The sequence below is a fragment of the Oncorhynchus keta genome, chromosome 2 (genome assembly GCF_023373465.1).
Source record: "Oncorhynchus keta strain PuntledgeMale-10-30-2019 chromosome 2, Oket_V2, whole genome shotgun sequence".
NCBI lineage: Eukaryota > Metazoa > Chordata > Actinopteri > Salmoniformes > Salmonidae > Oncorhynchus > Oncorhynchus keta.
In genome coordinates this window covers 31,657,213-31,674,721 of record NC_068422.1, presented here as the reverse complement: position 1 = coordinate 31,674,721, position 17,509 = coordinate 31,657,213, and the positions used below count along the sequence as shown (strand labels likewise).

The following is a 17,509-nucleotide window of genomic DNA, read 5'->3' as shown; positions in this document are numbered from 1 at the left end:
TGAAGCCACTTGAAAAGATAGAGAATGCAATGTTTTTAAAATTCACTCAAAACAATAAAATCTAAAAGACCTGTAAAACTCTGCTACCACCCCAATTTTTTACACAAAATGACAGAATTCCCAGGATATGTAAAGGGGACATTGGATCCAATAAATGAAATAGCACAAATTAGTATAAAACACTAAGTGTGAAAAAAATTAACTCTCTGACCGGACTGTCATATATGACTTTATTCCAAAGTCCTCACTCTACATCTCTTGTGAACACATGATTTCAAGTGGATGAGAGGAGTGTCAGCCAAGTTCATGTTTAGTGACACCAAAAAATATTCATCTCGCACTTAAATAGTACTGTGGCAATATTGCTTTAATCTGTGCAGCTGTGGAATAATTCATTGCTGGGGGAAATGGAAATTATTTCTTGACTTTATCCAACATTTGTCAACTGACAGTCTGTGGTAACACACTGATGCCAGGTGTAGTAGTAGAGATATTACAGTGAAACATTTAGGTGTTTCCCTACAGAACAATGGTAATGTAGTGACTTGACTGAGGTTAATGTCAAACTGTTTTTCTAAAATAGACGTATCTCTATATAATACAAGTGTGATTATACACTGAACCAAAATATAAACACAACATGTAAAGTGTTGGTCCCATGTTTCATGAGCTGAAATATAAGATCCCAGAAATATCCCATACGCTCAAAAAGCTTATTTCTCTGATATTTTGTGCACACGTGTTTACGTCCCTGTTGGAGAGCATTTCCTCTTTGCCAAGATAATCCATCCACCTGACAGGTGTGGCATATTAAACAGCATGATCATTACACAGGTGCACCTTGTGCTGGGGGCAATAAAAGGCCACTTTCAAATGTGCAGTTTGGTCACACAACACAATGCCACAGATGTCTCAAGTTTTGAGGGAGTGTGCAACTGGCATGCTGACTGCAGGAATGTCCACCAGAGCTGTTGCCAGAGAACTGAGTGTTAATTTCTGTACCATAAGCTGCCTCCTCCAACGTCATTAGGCAGTACGTCAAACCTACCACACAACCACAGACCACGTGAAACCACTCCAGCCCAGGACCTCCACATCCGGCTAATTCACCTGGGGAATTGCGTACCAGATCCTCTATAAAAACAAAGTAGCCTGTTGCTGGCCCAGGTTCACACACCAAGGCAAAAAAGGCTGATCAAAGCAGAATGAAGTCAGGATTTTCATTGAATAGCAATAGAGAGTGGGCATTAATGTAACCACGCCAGCCCAGGACCTCCACATCCGGCTTCTTCACATGCTCACCTTCGATGGCCACTGACACGCTGGAGAAGTGTGCTCTTCAAAGATGAATCACAGTTTCAACTGTACCGGGCAGATGACAGAGAGTATGTATGGCGTCGTGTAGGCGAGCAGTTTGCTGATGTCATTGTTGTCAGAGTACCCACATGGTGGCGGTGGAATTATGGTATGGGCACGCATAAGCTACGGACAACGAACACAATTGCATGATTCTGAGGCCGATTGCTTCCAAAACTGTACCTCAATTTTATTTTTTAACTAGGCAAGTCAGTTAAGAACAAATTATAATTTACAATAACATCCTAGGAACAATGGGTTAACTGCCTTGTTCAGGGGCAGAACGACAGATTTTTACCTTGTCAGCTCAGGGATTCAATCTAGCAACCTTTCGGTTACTTGCCCAACACTCTAACCACTAGGCTACCTGCCGCCCCAATGACCAACATGCAGTGAATACTTAGGTATTATTACCTTCAGCATTTCTGTTAGATAACAGTCATTTAGACTGAGTATGTAGAGCCTTATAACACCTGCTGCTGTTTGACAGGCCTTAACAAAGGGGGCAATATCGGCTTCTCATCATTTAAGATTAGATTTTTTGGGGTCTGTGTTTGAGATTTGTTAAATGGAGGATTTTTGTCTCAGCTGTCATACAGTACAAACAATGTCTGCATGAACTAAAAATCAACACATATTACTCCCAATTACAATGTAATCAAAAGCCTTAGGCCTTCCTCAGTGATACAAAATGTACAGAATGATATCCCATAGTGATAGGTACAATATATTTATAATACAGTATACATGTATTATAGTTTCAATAAAGTAATATAATCTGCACAATGTATCTTTTTAAATAAAAACTCAAATTGAATTGATATCTAAACTTCTTAAATATAGACAGGAAACGTGTTATTTTACCTAACACCCAAACATGTTTACAATCATTTCAGACAACTCTAGTCCTTGGCCTGTTTTGTTATTCATTCTTATCCCAAAGGCCTACTATTGGAGCCGTGTCACTTACAGTATCAAGGTATTGTTGGACACAATGGAAGCACAGAGACAGTACCCCAGCTAAAAGCATAAAACATTTCAGATGTTTTGTATTGTATTTCTTCACCGGGTTTCAAAGCCCTTGACACTGTAATTGGTAAAGGGTTCATTTACCCCAACGCATTATTTCATCATTTAAAATACCTCTTAAAAAATACCTCTGGTGAACCATCAATATGTTGAGGATGATCAGGGATCAACAGCCAATATTACTTTCAATTCAATGTAATTAATAGTTGGTACTACATTTGAAAAAAATCTCCTAACTGAAAATGACATTTCAATGTATCATGATAGTACATATTACTTTTATAATAACAAGGATGATAATAATCTTGGTTATGAAAACTTTACAATGAGGGCAAAACTTTACTAGTGCAAACAATACTTCAAAAAACTAAAATAAAAGACTACTATTCCAACTGAGCTACTACTACTACAACTACTACTCCAACAACAACACACACACTAATAATAACAATCATAGAAAATTGCACTATTGTAATGGTAGGCCTATGATAATTATTAAAGAGTTCACAAATATTCAATGAACAAAATTAGGCCTATTAGTAATGGCATAGAACCTTACTAGTTTTTGTATACCATCATTAGGTCTACGTTAAGTTAAAAATGTCACTAAAATGTCATGTAATGCATTAATATTCCGAATGGGAGATAACATTTACCTAAATTGTAATGTATATACAAATACAAATTAACAAACTATAAAAAAATATATAATTTTAACCCTGGTTGTATCGGGATCTTTACGCAGTCGTAAACAAAGTTTCTGAGATCGAAAAAAAAATTAAGTCTGTTGCTTATTTGTTCAAGTCAAGCCTACATCATAGGCTATTCTATTTTAAGTGGATAGACCAAAACAAACATGTTACTCATAGGGATAGTCAATTAGCCTAGTCACAAAACCGGCCTGCATGCTGCTAAAATAGTGCGCACTCAATGCAGGAACATCCCAGTACACTAGAGGCGCTCAAGTAGTTGTGTTCAGCCTGAGTGGGCTCTCTGATGTGCATCTGATATGTCCAGTACTCAGAACAATAGTATGATTGGAGCGCATCCACAATGCTCAAGGCAGTATTAAATGCATGGTAGCCTATTCAAACCACCATTGTCCGCAATTACAACAAGGCTCACTACGACGAACAATTTGACGCGTACACCACACCACACATAGACAGAAACAGTTACAAGGGCATGCACGTACGCCACACGCCCGCATAGCTTTGTGTTCCAGATATTAGACTATATGAACACTTCATGAGCCATGTATTTTTATTTTACTGGAAATGATCTTAAACGGTATTATTTTTATATATTTTATATATAAGATATATTTTCTCTCAGCCTCATGGTAAAATGTGTAGAATAGCAAGAAATTACCTCTAAAACCGTTACATTTCCACTCAGCCTCATGGCAAAATGTGTAAAATATCATGAGATAAGTTAGTTATAAAACTGAAAATGTGTATCTTGACCCAGATGGGTTGGTTGTTTAGCAACAAAACGGAGCATGCCCAACTATGGGGCAAAACAGAGGGAGTTGGCATAGATTGTTGACAACATATATTTATATATTTCGTCTAATGTTGATTACAAAAAAATAACATTAATAGCTAACATTTGCACAATGAGCACTTGTCTCTCAAATACATCGTTACAGTTGTTGGTTAGCCAGCTAGCGATTTTTTTTTTACATATTAGCATTGACATAAAATATTATTAGCATACTAACGCGTCATAATCCTTTAATTTTATTTTTAGAATGACAGAAGATGAGCTTTTAGAACGGGCCGTAAAACGGCGTTACGCCATTGGGTAAACGGATACAGCCGTTCAGTTAAATCCTTACGAAAATGTTTTTTTCTATAGGCTACATGTGCACTGAAAGTCTATTTCGTGTTTCAACAATATCGAATGGGAAAGAGGGATAAAAATCTGCAAGTTACAGGCTCCTCCCCTGTAGCCTAGTGATAAAACGGAACCTCCTTAATTAGTAATTTTTACATCCCAGTCCCGGCTAACTCTCCATCCTAGAAGTTCCTTCATGCATGCAATGCCCTGATCCAATTGCGTCTTACCTTTTCCTTTTTAAACACAAAGCCCAATCATTTTTTGTCAGTGTCCGGCATGGAAGATCAGAAAGAACCGCCGATGGTGCACCGATCTACTTCATTTAGTATCAAGAGTCTGCTGCTTCCCTCAAAATGTGACAAACAGGACTCGGTGCTCCCGGAAAAAAACACGGGTTCTTCCGGGTCTGATTCGGAAAAATCCCTGGATCCTGATATGGAATCTGCACCTTTGGACCGGGAGAAACAAAAGGAGGAAGACGAGGGTACATTGAGGGCGACAGAGCCTAGCAAAAATGGGAAATATGATAAACCGCCATTCAGCTACAACGCCTTGATTATGATGGCTATCAGACAGAGTGCCGAGAAGAGACTGACTCTAAACGGTATCTATGAGTTTATTATGAAGAACTTTCCATATTACCGAGAGCACAAGCAAGGCTGGCAAAACTCTATCCGACACAACCTGAGCCTCAATAAGTGTTTTGTGAAAGTGCCAAGGCATTACGACGACCCGGGCAAAGGGAACTACTGGATGTTGGACCCTTCGAGCGATGATGTATTTATTGGTGGAACTACGGGGAAACTTCGGAGACGTTCTGCTACCTCCAGGGGCAAATTGGCGATGAAACGTGGAATGCGCTTCTCGCCTCTTGGTTTGGGAATAAACGACAGGGCAAACAACCCTCTGTATTGGCAAATCTCGCCGTTTTTATCATTGCACCATCCGCATTACAATGGATCATCAGCAGGATTTCTGAACCAAGGGCACGCGTATGGGTCCCTACTCCCCGGGGTGGACCAGCTGAGTAATGGGGACCTTACGCGCCATCTAAGTGGATCTGTCGGTGCTCTGGGCTTGTCAAACAGTTACGGCGTAAGCACGTCTAGTCTATTATCCGGACAGAGTGGCTACTTTGTCTCAGGGAGTCAGCACCAGCCGCCGCATCTCCAGCAGAGCGCGCAAGGCTACGGTGTACCCACGAGCTCCCCACAAACACTGCTCTCGGACTCACTTCGAACGTCCCTACAGTCTTTTTCACCGGGAGTTTCTAGCGGGTTTCCAGGAATGTTGTCACATCAAAAGAGGGTCACTCCAAATGCTTTCTTAAATTGATGACACAACTACAACATGGGAAGGACAAATAAAAGCACCATAGAAATGGCAATTATAGGGGTAAACAAACAGTGATCACTAATTAGGTCAGAAACGACAATTCCTGAAAGCAAATATGGCCATATTAGGCTATGTATCCTGAAGTGCAACGATGTATTCTTTTCGCGTTAAAGGGACAAAAGTCGTTACCTGTGGGGTTTAAACTGTAACTGGAATTGCCAAATGTAACTATATTTCGGGCTATTTATATCTTGTACAAAGATTGTAATTCTTTGAATCGTTTATTTTTGTTTGGTAGGCTATTTATTAAACACTCTATTTACATCTTATTGTCAGTGTATTCATCAGTATTGAAGAAAAAACATACAGGATTTTTCATTATTCATATAATAATTCATTTCGAAATATTTTTGGGGGGAAAACGCCTTATAAAGATCAGGGTTAATAAGACACGCGGGATATAACAAAAGCCTACAAGTTATGTCTTCTCAGGTTCTCCTTCTATAGACTCCAATCTAGGCTCCTGCTGTATCTGTAATGTATGCAACACATTTTAGAGAGAAGTGGAGTTTTGTGTGTACTCATAAGTTAATTATAGCCTATTTTGTCCTCTGTTTTGTTGATCGAGCCATAATGAGCACATGTAGATTATAAAATACAACAGTGCATGACAGTGCAGGCCTCCTCTTATAATAGCATGCCCGGTGACTGACCCTTTGTTCGAATTTGTTTCCATCTTTCATATAAAGCACTTGAAGTTTCAGTTTCTCGTTAAAACCAGTTCCTCTTGTCTTGAACCTTGCCATGCTTGATACGGTGTTATAGGCTACTTATTCAGGCCTGCAATACATCATTTTAATTGTCTGATCATTTAGCTTTATTGGGCTACATCAAGTACAAATTTGGCAAACCGACGTAGCCTATAATATCCACACCAATATAGAATTTCACTTCTAAATCAGTGGTTCCCAATGTTTTCTTAGTCACGTCTACCTATTATAATTAAACCCAAATAACGACGTATAAGGCCTACCAGCGTCCTATAGCTATTTCCCTGACAAAATTACAAACATGTCTGCTGACCCTTTGCTATTGCCCATTTTGTGCTACTTTATTCTGTAAATTAGGATTTTGCTCAACTGTAAATTAGCCTACTTTAGGATTACACCTCACATTTTGAGAAAACTAGTTTGATATAGTCTAGCCTATGACTATTCAAATAAATTCAACAACAAGATCATCAATGATAATCTACTTCCTGAATCTGGATTGCGTAGCACTGGGGTAGGCTTACAGTCCCACAGTTTGGCAAACGCTGATCCAAAAAAATGACATCCGGAGTTGTTATTGTACATTTACATTTACATTTAAGTCATTTAGCAGACGCTCTTTTCCAGAGCGACTTACAAATTGGTGCATTCACCTTATGACATCCAGTAGAACAGTCACTTTACAATAGTGCATCTAAATCTTAAAGGGGGGGGGTGAGAAGGATTACTTATCCTATCCTAGGTATTCCTTAAAGAGGTGGGGTTTCAGGTGTCTCCAATAAGCAGTTACGCTTTCATTACCCAATAGGCCTATTTACTAGCAAAATAGTAGCCTATTAATACTGGAGAAGAATGCGCTGATTAACACAACAAATAACAATTAGGCTACATTTGACACATTTTGGCCTAACATTTGACAGATTTATTTCCTTTATTGGGAATACTATAGTTTTATTTATTTAACAACGTTATATTTTCGATGTTGACGATTTTTTTTTGTAAATGTTATTTCAAAGTTTTGCACTTTTTGTTTGTTAGAATAGGCCTATCTAATGTGAGTATTATCTGTTTTTGTTGCTGTATGAAAAAAATGAACTTGATTAAAGTGTAAGACATTACAAGTTTGCAATAAGTTTGCTATCATGAATGGAAGAAGAACAACACAAACCTAATGTAGGCCTACTGTTATACATTCAGACACGCTATAGACAGAGGAAAACTAGACTGAGTGTACAAAACATTAGGAACACCTGCTCTTTCCATGACAGACTGACCAGGTGACTCTAGGTAAAAGCTATGATCCCTATGATCCCTTATTGATGTAACTTGTTAAATCCACTTTAGTCAGTGTAGATGGAGGGGAGGAGACAGGTTAAAGAAGGATTTAAGCCTTGAGACAATTGAGACGTGTATGTATGTCATTCAGAGGGTGAAGGGGCAAGACAAAGGATTTAAGTGCCTTTGAATGGGAAATAGTATAGCTGCCATGCACACCGGTTTGAATGTGTCAAGAACTGCAACGCTGCTGGGTTTTCCAGGCTCAACAATAATGATCCACCACCCAAAGGACATCCACCCAAATTGACACAACTATGGGAAGCATTGGAGTCAACATGGGCCAGCATCCTTGTGGAACGCTTTCGACACCTTGTAGACTCCATGCCCTGACGAATTGAGGCTGTTCTAAAGGCAAAAACGGGTGCAATTTAATATTAGGAAGGTGTTCCTAATGTATGTAGCTTTGTTTTATCAACATAAACAAATAAGCACATTTCTATGCTTGCGTGAAAAAAGTGCAAATTCACATCAAATTGGGCGTCTACACCATAACAGCATCCCATATCCTATCCAATAGTCCGATATTGTTGCTGAATCTAACAAGGTGAAGGGCCAAATCTAAATAAATATAATATGTTATGCTTGTCCCAACAACAAAAAAAATGTGTTTTTCTGTGAAGACAATCAGCCCAAGTACCCTAATGAATTATTTTCAAAATATTGAAATAGGCAGGATAGGGTAATTTGTTCTGGGTGCAATTTACGCTTCAATAATTTATATTTCTCTGGATAAAATATACATAATACAGATAAATAATAAATAGTCTAAACATGTGTCAATTCAAGTGAAATGTGCAATGTGTGGAGAGTGTTCGATAAGCATGGCATATGATTCAACTGCAGTGAAAGGATCGATGTCCGCATTTCCCATTCATTAACAACAATGACATGGGGTGACATGGAGTACAGTTCGTGTTTCTGAGAGGCAACGTATACAGCTATTCTTAATGTCAAATCTATATGCTACAATTTATTTAATATCTATGCCAATTCATTTATAATTTTCAAATACTGTATTCACATAAACATAAATTTGTTAGAACAAAATCGTACAAAATGGTCATAGCCCAATTCCACCCAAAATATATGTAACATTTTTTTTAATGAAATAATGGACTCAAAAGTAGTCCGAAAGTGTTGGGTTAATATGTGCAGATCACATTTCTTTGAGTGATTGGACCACATATACACTCTTAATAAAAGGGTACAGAGGGGGTTCTTATAGGTTATCCCTATAGGATAACCGTTTTTGGTTCCAGGTTAAAACACTTTTTCGTTTCAGGTAGAACTCTTTTGGGTTCCATGTAGAACCCTCTGTGGAAAAGGTTCTGCATGGAACTCAAAAGGGTTCTACCTGGAACCAAAAAGGGTGCTTGCTGTTTTCAACTCTCTAGAGACAGCAGGAGCGGTAGAGATACTCTTAATGATCGGCTATGAAAAGCCAACTGACATTTACTCCTGAGGTGCTGACTTGCTGCACCCTCGACAATAATTTGACCATGCTGGTCATTTATGAACATTTGAACACCTTGGCCATGTTCTGTTATCTCCACCTGGCACAGCCAGAAGAGGACTGGCCACCCCACATAGCCTGGTTCCTCTCTAGGTTTCTTCCTAGGTTTTGGCCTTTCTAGGGAGTTTTTCCTAGCCACCGTGCTTCTACACCTGCATTGCTTGCTGTTTGGGGTTTTAGGCTGGGTTTCTGTACAGCACTTTGAGATATCAGCTGATGTAAGAAGGGCTATGTAAATACATTTGATTTGATTTGATTCTTCAAAGGGTTATCTTATGTGTACGGCCAAAAAACCCTAGATAGAACCTTTTTTGTATAAGATGTAGGCCTATTTTTCATACACTATTCAAAACGAACATTCCCGTTCAAACATTAATTTAATTTCTAGGCCTATGTCCCCCCCAAAAAATAGGCCTAATGGCAAAGGCATAGGCTACACAGGCACAAGAGTAGCCAAGAGCTAAATGTGGGAGGAGGCCTGTTTCGGGGGCTTCGTACTCTAAAGTTTAGAAAGGTTGTTGAAGACAAAAACGTAGAGAAAGTGAAACCATATTAGGAAACAAAATGAAATAAACCCTCAGAATGATGCATTGGAACTTTGATGTGACCAGAACAGCACGACATGACACAAAGGACAGGGTCTATGTCTTATATGCTATAGAAAATGGATAGAAACAATCATATTCTCCCTGTGTTCAGGATGATTTTATATCCATGTCATTGGCACTTTACAAAACATAAACAAATTGGACCGTGAAGCATGCATTGTTCTGGCGGCAAGCAATATGCTACTGATGATGTGGGCATAAATATGTGTGAACCTGTGAATATAACAATTATTTTGAGGATTTATTCACTTAAACTGTATAAATACAAACATGTTTCCCTATTATATGGATAATAGCGCACCACAAGTAGGCTACTGTTTTAGTTCTACAACGCGTGCAAGATTTCTCTACTGCCAGTGTACATGAAAATACCTATATCTTGGAGTAATCATCCTTATGTTTGTTGTTCATATAGCACATTAGATCAAACTAATATTGTTGACCACTTTGGTCATGTTCCTCCACAATTTACATGCATTATTGCATTTCTACTAGAGCATAGGCTAACGAGTTCAGAATGTAACTGTTCCAAGCTCCTATATTCTCGAGAAAGATCAAACATTTTAGATACGTTCACAAAACACTTTAGATACATTGTTATTATGGAAGGGTTTAAATAATTACTCCGTTATTCAATTGTTACAGCCTAAACGTGAGTTCTACTACAGTAGTTAATTAAAGAAGAAAACAAACAAACTGCTTATCAGGAAGATATTCCAGAGTATAGCTTTGCCTTAAACAATTATTTGCTTAAACAATATCTAGAATCAGTACACAACGAATAGCCAGATAAAAGCTTTTCAATATAAATATTTGACTACAAAATGCAAATAGTTTTAAAGCCGAAAAATCATTGCTGTCCCTACTCCCCCGAAGTCCGCACATAGAGGCTTCTGTGGGCCTCACTACAGAGAACAAAAAAAGTAGAAATATAAGCTTCATATTTGGGAATCTCACATTGCCTCTGGGTTAGACATAGCATTGCCTCTGGGTTAGACGTTGTAAAACAAATTGTTCTGCAAGGATTTACTGGATTACTTGTCATGTAACATTGGATGAATGAGGGCTCCCGAGTGGCGCAGTGGTCTAATGCACTGCATCTCAGTGCTAGAGGCGTCACTACAGACACCCAGGTTCGAATCCAGGCTGTAACACGGGAGTCCCAAAGGGCGGACGCAGCGTCGTCCGGGTTTGGCTGTTGTAGGCCGTCATTGTAAATAATAAGTAGTTCTTAGCTGACTTGCCTAGTTAAAAAAAATAAAAGAGGTCTGTAATACAGACAACACACCTGCATGAATAGACGACACAAACCGTGAGTGTCTTTGGCTCAAAGAAGGAATGCCTTCATTGCAGAAACAACGTGATAGCCGGTTATTATACAGGAAGCATAAGCCTACAATAATTATTGACCTCTTGGATTTTGTCCAAAGTAAGGCTTACGTTATGCAGAAACAGGTATATTGATAAGGCACACTTTCTTTAACCTCAATGTCAACTTGTTTTTACACCACGTTGTTTTTAAGCCGCAGTCTATAGATTATGTATTTTATTTTCAACGCTATCAGATAAAAAATGAGTGCACTAAAATTACAAAAAGTTAACTCGAGTTTCCCTGCTGTCTAACGATAACAATATTTATCTGTAGTTAACTACCATTAATCACAATTTTATAACGAATTCAAATTTCAACCTAATTAAAGATTAAATCAAATTAAATGTTATTTGTCACATGCTTAATAAAAACAGGTATAGACTAACAGTGAAACGCTTACTTACTTACATGTAAATGTAAAATAATAGAAATAAGATATTTTAATTTAAAATTCCATTAGGTTGTATAATATGTATTTTTATTATCGTGTTAGAAATCACACAAAAAACGATATTCTCAGACAATAACATCTCAGCCAGATCTGATATAAAACTTAATGTAACTATTCGATCTAGCCTTACTTCTTATGCATGTTCAACATGAACTAGTCACAAGCTGCTACAGTAGGCAACTTTTGGATAATTTGTTTAATCTTTTGAACTGAAAACTACCAAAAACAGCTAAATGGAATGGAAGTTCTATTCTGATGAACGTGAGCTAAAATCTTTGTGTTGATTCTAGAGGGATTCACCTAAACATTCTCATTTGGCTAGCTAGCTAACGTTAGCATAACTGGCGAGCTACTTCTGTGCAAATTACGTTTTTGCTGTTATATAACCAAACGCCCGTTTATTGTTGGACTTACTGTACGTTTTCCTTCAACTTTGTTGCTCAATGCTTTGCACGTAGTGGATGGTTTCAGTATACTTGGGGTTATTGTCTTGCTGGAAGATCCACTTGCTGCCAAGTGTCAGCCTCCTGCCAGAGGCAACCAGGTTTTTGGATAAAATGTCAAAATACTTGGTCATGTTCATGATGCCATTGACGTTAACAAGGGCCCCGGGACCTGTGGAAGTTGGCATTTCCCCATAACATCAAAGATCCACCACCATATTTTACCTTAGGTATGAGGTACTTTTCTGCATATGTTTAAGTTTTTCAATGCCAAACCCACTACTGGGGTGTGTGGCCAAAGATATATATTCTCATGTCATCTGACTATAGCACTGCTTGGAGTTTGACAAACACATTGGCACAGGGTCTATGGGCCTTATTCTAGTCTTTTAATGTTTTAATTAAGGTCTAGCGGTTAGAGTGTTGGGCCAGTAACTGAATGGTCGCTGGTTTGAATACCTGGGCCAGCAAGGTAAAACAATCTGTTGATGTGCCCTTGAGCAAGGCACTTAACCCCCATTTGCTCCAGGGGTGCCATACTACTATGGCTGACGCTGTAAAACAATACATTTCACTGCACCTATCTGGTATATGTGACAATAAAGACATCAATTTTTTCCTGTGTTTTTAAAATAGTTTCTTTGATTGTGGACAGCAATTTGAATAATTTCTGTAGAATGAACCATATATATAGGGCTGTCATATACAGTATATAGGGGCATACAGTACATATATACACATACAGTACATGTGTGTGATATTCACTTACAGTCCCAATGTATAGTATAATTATTATCATCTAAGCATTTTGTGTGAAATTGGCATAATGGAGACATCATTTCAACTTCAGCGAGATCATGTAAATCCTTTCGGAGTCAGTTCGGATGCTGAAATATTGCCCTGGAATGCGTTGGACCACTGTGCCCCATCTATTTGCCAACAATATTTGGCTAAAATAGGTTGAATTTCAAACTAATGACAAATTTGCACTTGAGTTTACATATGCCAGCTGAATATTAGTAGCATTTATTAATACAGTATTGTTTAAAGGCCTATTAGTTTATAGCTTGACACATTTGGCTAACTTACACACAACAAATGCCGGATTTAATGATCATATTCAGTTCTCCATAGTAGGACATGAAGATTTTTTTTCTTTTTCAAAATGTACCGTGGTTCATTTTGATAGCACTAAATAGGCTACTGGAGAAGAGCTTAATCAAAATGTTCTGACAACGGATGGACTTTGTTTGGCAATACAACCCTCAAAAACGAACATTCCACAATTAATGTATAGGACAATATACTGGGTGCTGTAGAGAGGTTGTTTTAAAGTAATGTATCAATCAATCCAGTATCAAATTCAAAATGTGCTTATATGTTATGGAGTCATACAATAAAGTGATCACAAAAAGAAGAGATAACTGAAGGGAGAGATAAAACTTAAATGCCAATTGATAAAAAAATATTTTAAAAAGTGCCTTCAAAAAGTATTCACACCCCTTTACTTTTTCAACATTTTGTTGTGTTACAGCCTGAATTTAAAATGTATTACACTGAGAATGTGTCACTGGCTTATACACAATACCACATAATGTAAAAGTGGAATTGTATTTTTACAAATTTTTACAAATGAATAAAAAACAAAAAGTTGAAATATTTTAAGTAAAAATATAACAACACAGGGCGAGACCCAAATGCATACACAGGAGGCAGATGGTTTGAGTCTCTGATATTTATTAAAACAACAAGGGGCAGGCAAGAGGCAGGTCGAGGACAGGCAAAAGTTAATTAAACAGGTCAGAGTTCCAAACGGTACAGGGCGGCAGGCTCAAGGTCAGGGCAGGCTAAATGGTCAGGCAGGTGGGCTTAGTGTCAGGTCAGGCAAAAGGTCAAAACCAGGAGGACTAGAAAAACAGAGACAAGGAAAAAGCAGGCGCACTGAAAAAACTCGCTGGTTGACTTGACAAGACGAACTGGCAACAGACAAACAGAGAACACAGGAATAAATGCCCTGGGAATAATGGGGAAGACGGGTGACACCTGGAGGTGGGTGGGGACAATCACAAAGACAGGTGAAACAGATCAGGATGGGACACAATAAGTATTCAACCCCTTTACGGTAAGCCTAAATAAGTTCAGGAGTAAAAAATTATATAATAAGTTGCATGGACTCACTCTGTGTGCAATAATAGTGTTTAACATGATTTTTGAATGACTACCTTATCTCTATACCCTACACATACAATTAGCTGTAAGATCCCTAGGTCGAGTAGTGAATTTCAAATACAGATGCAACCACAAAGACCAGGGAGGTTTTCACATGCCTTGAAAAGAAGGGCACATATTGGTATATGGATAAAAATAAAGCTGATATTGAATATCCCTTTGAGCATGGTGAAGTTATTAATCACACTTTGGATGGTGTATCAATACACCCAGTCACTACAAAGATACAGGTGTCCTTCCTAATGGTGACTTTAAAACAGTTACAGAGGTTAATGGCTAAAACTGATGATGGGATCCACAACATTGTAGTTACCTCCACAATACTAACCTAAATGACAGAGTGAAAAGTAGGAAGCTTGTAAATAATACAAATAAACCAAAACATACATCCTGTTTGCAATAAAGCACTAAAGAATAATTGAAAAACATGTGGCAAAGAAATGTAATTTATGTCCTGAATACAAAAAGTTATGTTTGGGGCAAATCCAACACAACACATCACTGAGTACCACTCTTCATATTTTCAAGAATGGTGGTGGCTGCATCATGTTATGGGTATGCTTGTCATCAGCAAGGACTAGGGAGTTTTTTTAGGATTAAAATATACAGAATACAGCTAAGTCTGCTTTCCAACAGACACTGGGAGACAAATTCACCTAAATTACCTAAAACACAAGACCAAATATACACTGGAGTTGCTTACCAAAATGACGTTGAGTGTTCCTGAGTGGCCTAATTACAGTTTTGAATTAAAATCGTCTTGAAAATCTATAGCAAGACTTGAAAATGTCTGTCTAGCAATGATCAATAACCAACTTGACAGAGCTTGAATATTTTAAATATTGTGCAAATATTGTACAATCCAGGTTTGCAAAGCTCTTAGAGACTTACCCAGAAAGTCTCACAGCTGTAATCACTGCTAAACATGATGCAATCATGTTTTGACACAGGGGTGTGAATACTTATTATGGAAATTAGATATATCTGTATTTCATATTCAATAAATGTGCTAAAAATTCTATAAACATATTTTCACTTTGTCATTATTTGGTATTTTGTGTAGATGGGTGAGACAAAAATAATATTTAACCGATTTTTAATTCAGGCTGTAACACAACAAAATGTAAAATAAGTCTAGGGGTATGAACATTTTCTGAATTGTATATCTGTGATTTATTATAGACGTCAACAACAGATTGCAAGTATCTTTGGTCCATTAAAAACAAGTTTAGCCTGTTAACATCTACTTCTCAACAATGATCATCATACTGTTTTCATTAGTGATAGAATCATGTTTTTCTCTTAGACATAAAAGTGCTAAAGATAAGATCTAACCCCACACTGAATGACGTCCCTCGATATTTTGCTATATTTTTTCTACCATAATGTTTACCCACCTATCATCTGTTTGATAGGATAGTTTTAAAAATCATACCATGGCACTTAAGACTTTCCACATCACTGACTAAGCCTAAGCAGCCATTTCACATCAATGGGAAATCAGACTTAGAAACCAGACACTCTGAAGAACTAAGACAGACATGAAGTATTAGAAGTTACCGTTGAAAAATGTTTTACTCTGAAAACAAACATTTAAAGGGAATTCCACCACTTTTCAACCTCGTTTTCATTATCCAGCACAATACCAGAGTCTACATATGTGAAAACAGCACATTTCTATGTTTTGTAGAAAAAAATATAAAGTTATACATGATTTATTTTATTAGTAGTAGTCATAATTCATAAATGACACTATACGGGGTTATAAATGGAACACATTTTGGTTCAATGAAGACAAATCCTTTGGGTTCTGATCAAAGAATAAACAGGTTCGATAGAAAACTTTTAGGGGTTCCATATATTTTTGGTTCAATAAGGAACATACATATTGTGCAATATATTATCCACTATATTTGGGTCAATATTATCCAGCACTATATCACATTGGGGAATGCAATGGTCACCGCAGAAAAGTATTGTGACAACATAAAACTGAACCGCTTGGGCCTTAGTATTACACGGCATATTAATTAGATTTGTAATATAATGTCTGTCTTCCCGCCGCTATAATGTTTGATAGTCTTAAAATATCAAACATCCTTCAACTGTGTCAAAACATTTAGCTTAATTGAAAACCAGTGTGATTCCACTGTTATATAATTGTTAAAATTACTAACATAAATCATATAATTAATTGCCTTTGGATAACTAAAAATATTTGGTAGCAGGAATTGTAGCACCAGAATCTTACTCATCCATGCTATTTCACTGTCCATTTTCTTTCAAAGGTCTCTGCCATTTTAGCACAAACTCAATACACTTTGGCTGAGGTCAACATCTTGAACCAGCAGTTTAAATCACTAACAACATCAGTGACCCTGCAACATTAGCTTGGATTTTGTGAGGCATTTCTGGATTATTTTGAAACAAACAAGCAGAAACCTATGTGCTTAAACCTCCATGGACAGACACCTTTCCCCCCGCCCCTGGTAATGATTGCGTGCAGAATCATAGACCCACTGTTGGCTCTGGGAGCATGTACACCCAGGCGAGATTACCTTCCCTAAACTGGCAATGATGCAAGGGTGCCAGTGCGCAGTAGCATCTGCAGCATTTCATGACAACACTAATAGTCAGCATGGATCACTGGCACACAGAGTCCATTCTAATTAGAATGATTTCAATCTTCCACTGGCTTTATTTTCAAAACTCCAATCTTAATGCTTTTCAGAGATGCCTCCAGTTTCGTGACTAGGCCCTCCCCGTCGCTCCATTTGAGCTTTCTTTGTTTAGAGTTCTGCATTTACACGAACAAAGTGTGGCTGATACACTCCACTTCTTCTCATCATTTCAGTTTATTATGTATGCAGGCTTTTATTTCCCTCGTTTTTTACAAACCCCATCTGCTTTAAAGTACTTTGAGTTTAGGCATGCAAATAGTCAGATGTAAAGCAGTCAAACTCTTTGCGGGACCCCATTTTCAGTGCCAACAGTTCTTAATCTTTCATATTAGCTTGAATAGCTTCATAGTGTTGGTGAAGATAACGTTAATGAAACATTTGGTTATAACCTTAAAATTATATTTCATTTCCTGCATTTTTTCCTTATAGTTTTCCAAATGTCTTTTAAGCGTCAGCCTAATTGTTATTATTCTACATTGGTTAATTTATTGATAACTTTAAAGTCATTAAAGCAATGAAGTCATGGGTAAATCTTGCTCACT

The 17,509-nt window shown here is 37.6% G+C and overlaps 2 protein-coding genes across 2 annotated transcripts in view; one reads left to right on the top strand and one right to left on the bottom strand.

The window, feature by feature from the left end:
- The window catches only part of LOC118399339 (acylphosphatase-2-like), a 79,131-nt gene that overhangs the window by 26,154 nt on the left and 35,468 nt on the right, over positions 1-17,509 (bottom strand). The window lies entirely within an intron of this gene.
- On the top strand, positions 4,363-5,886 carry LOC118399329 (forkhead box protein G1-like). The gene has a single exon (XM_035795345.2). It carries the CDS (start codon positions 4,504-4,506, stop codon positions 5,560-5,562), a length of 1,059 nt encoding a protein of 352 aa, XP_035651238.1. The 5' UTR covers positions 4,363-4,503; the 3' UTR covers positions 5,563-5,886.

Coding starts and splice junctions, on each gene's coding strand:
- LOC118399329 (XM_035795345.2), top strand. CDS start 4,504: ATGGAAGATCAGAAAGAACCGCCGATGGTGCACCGATCTACTTCATTT.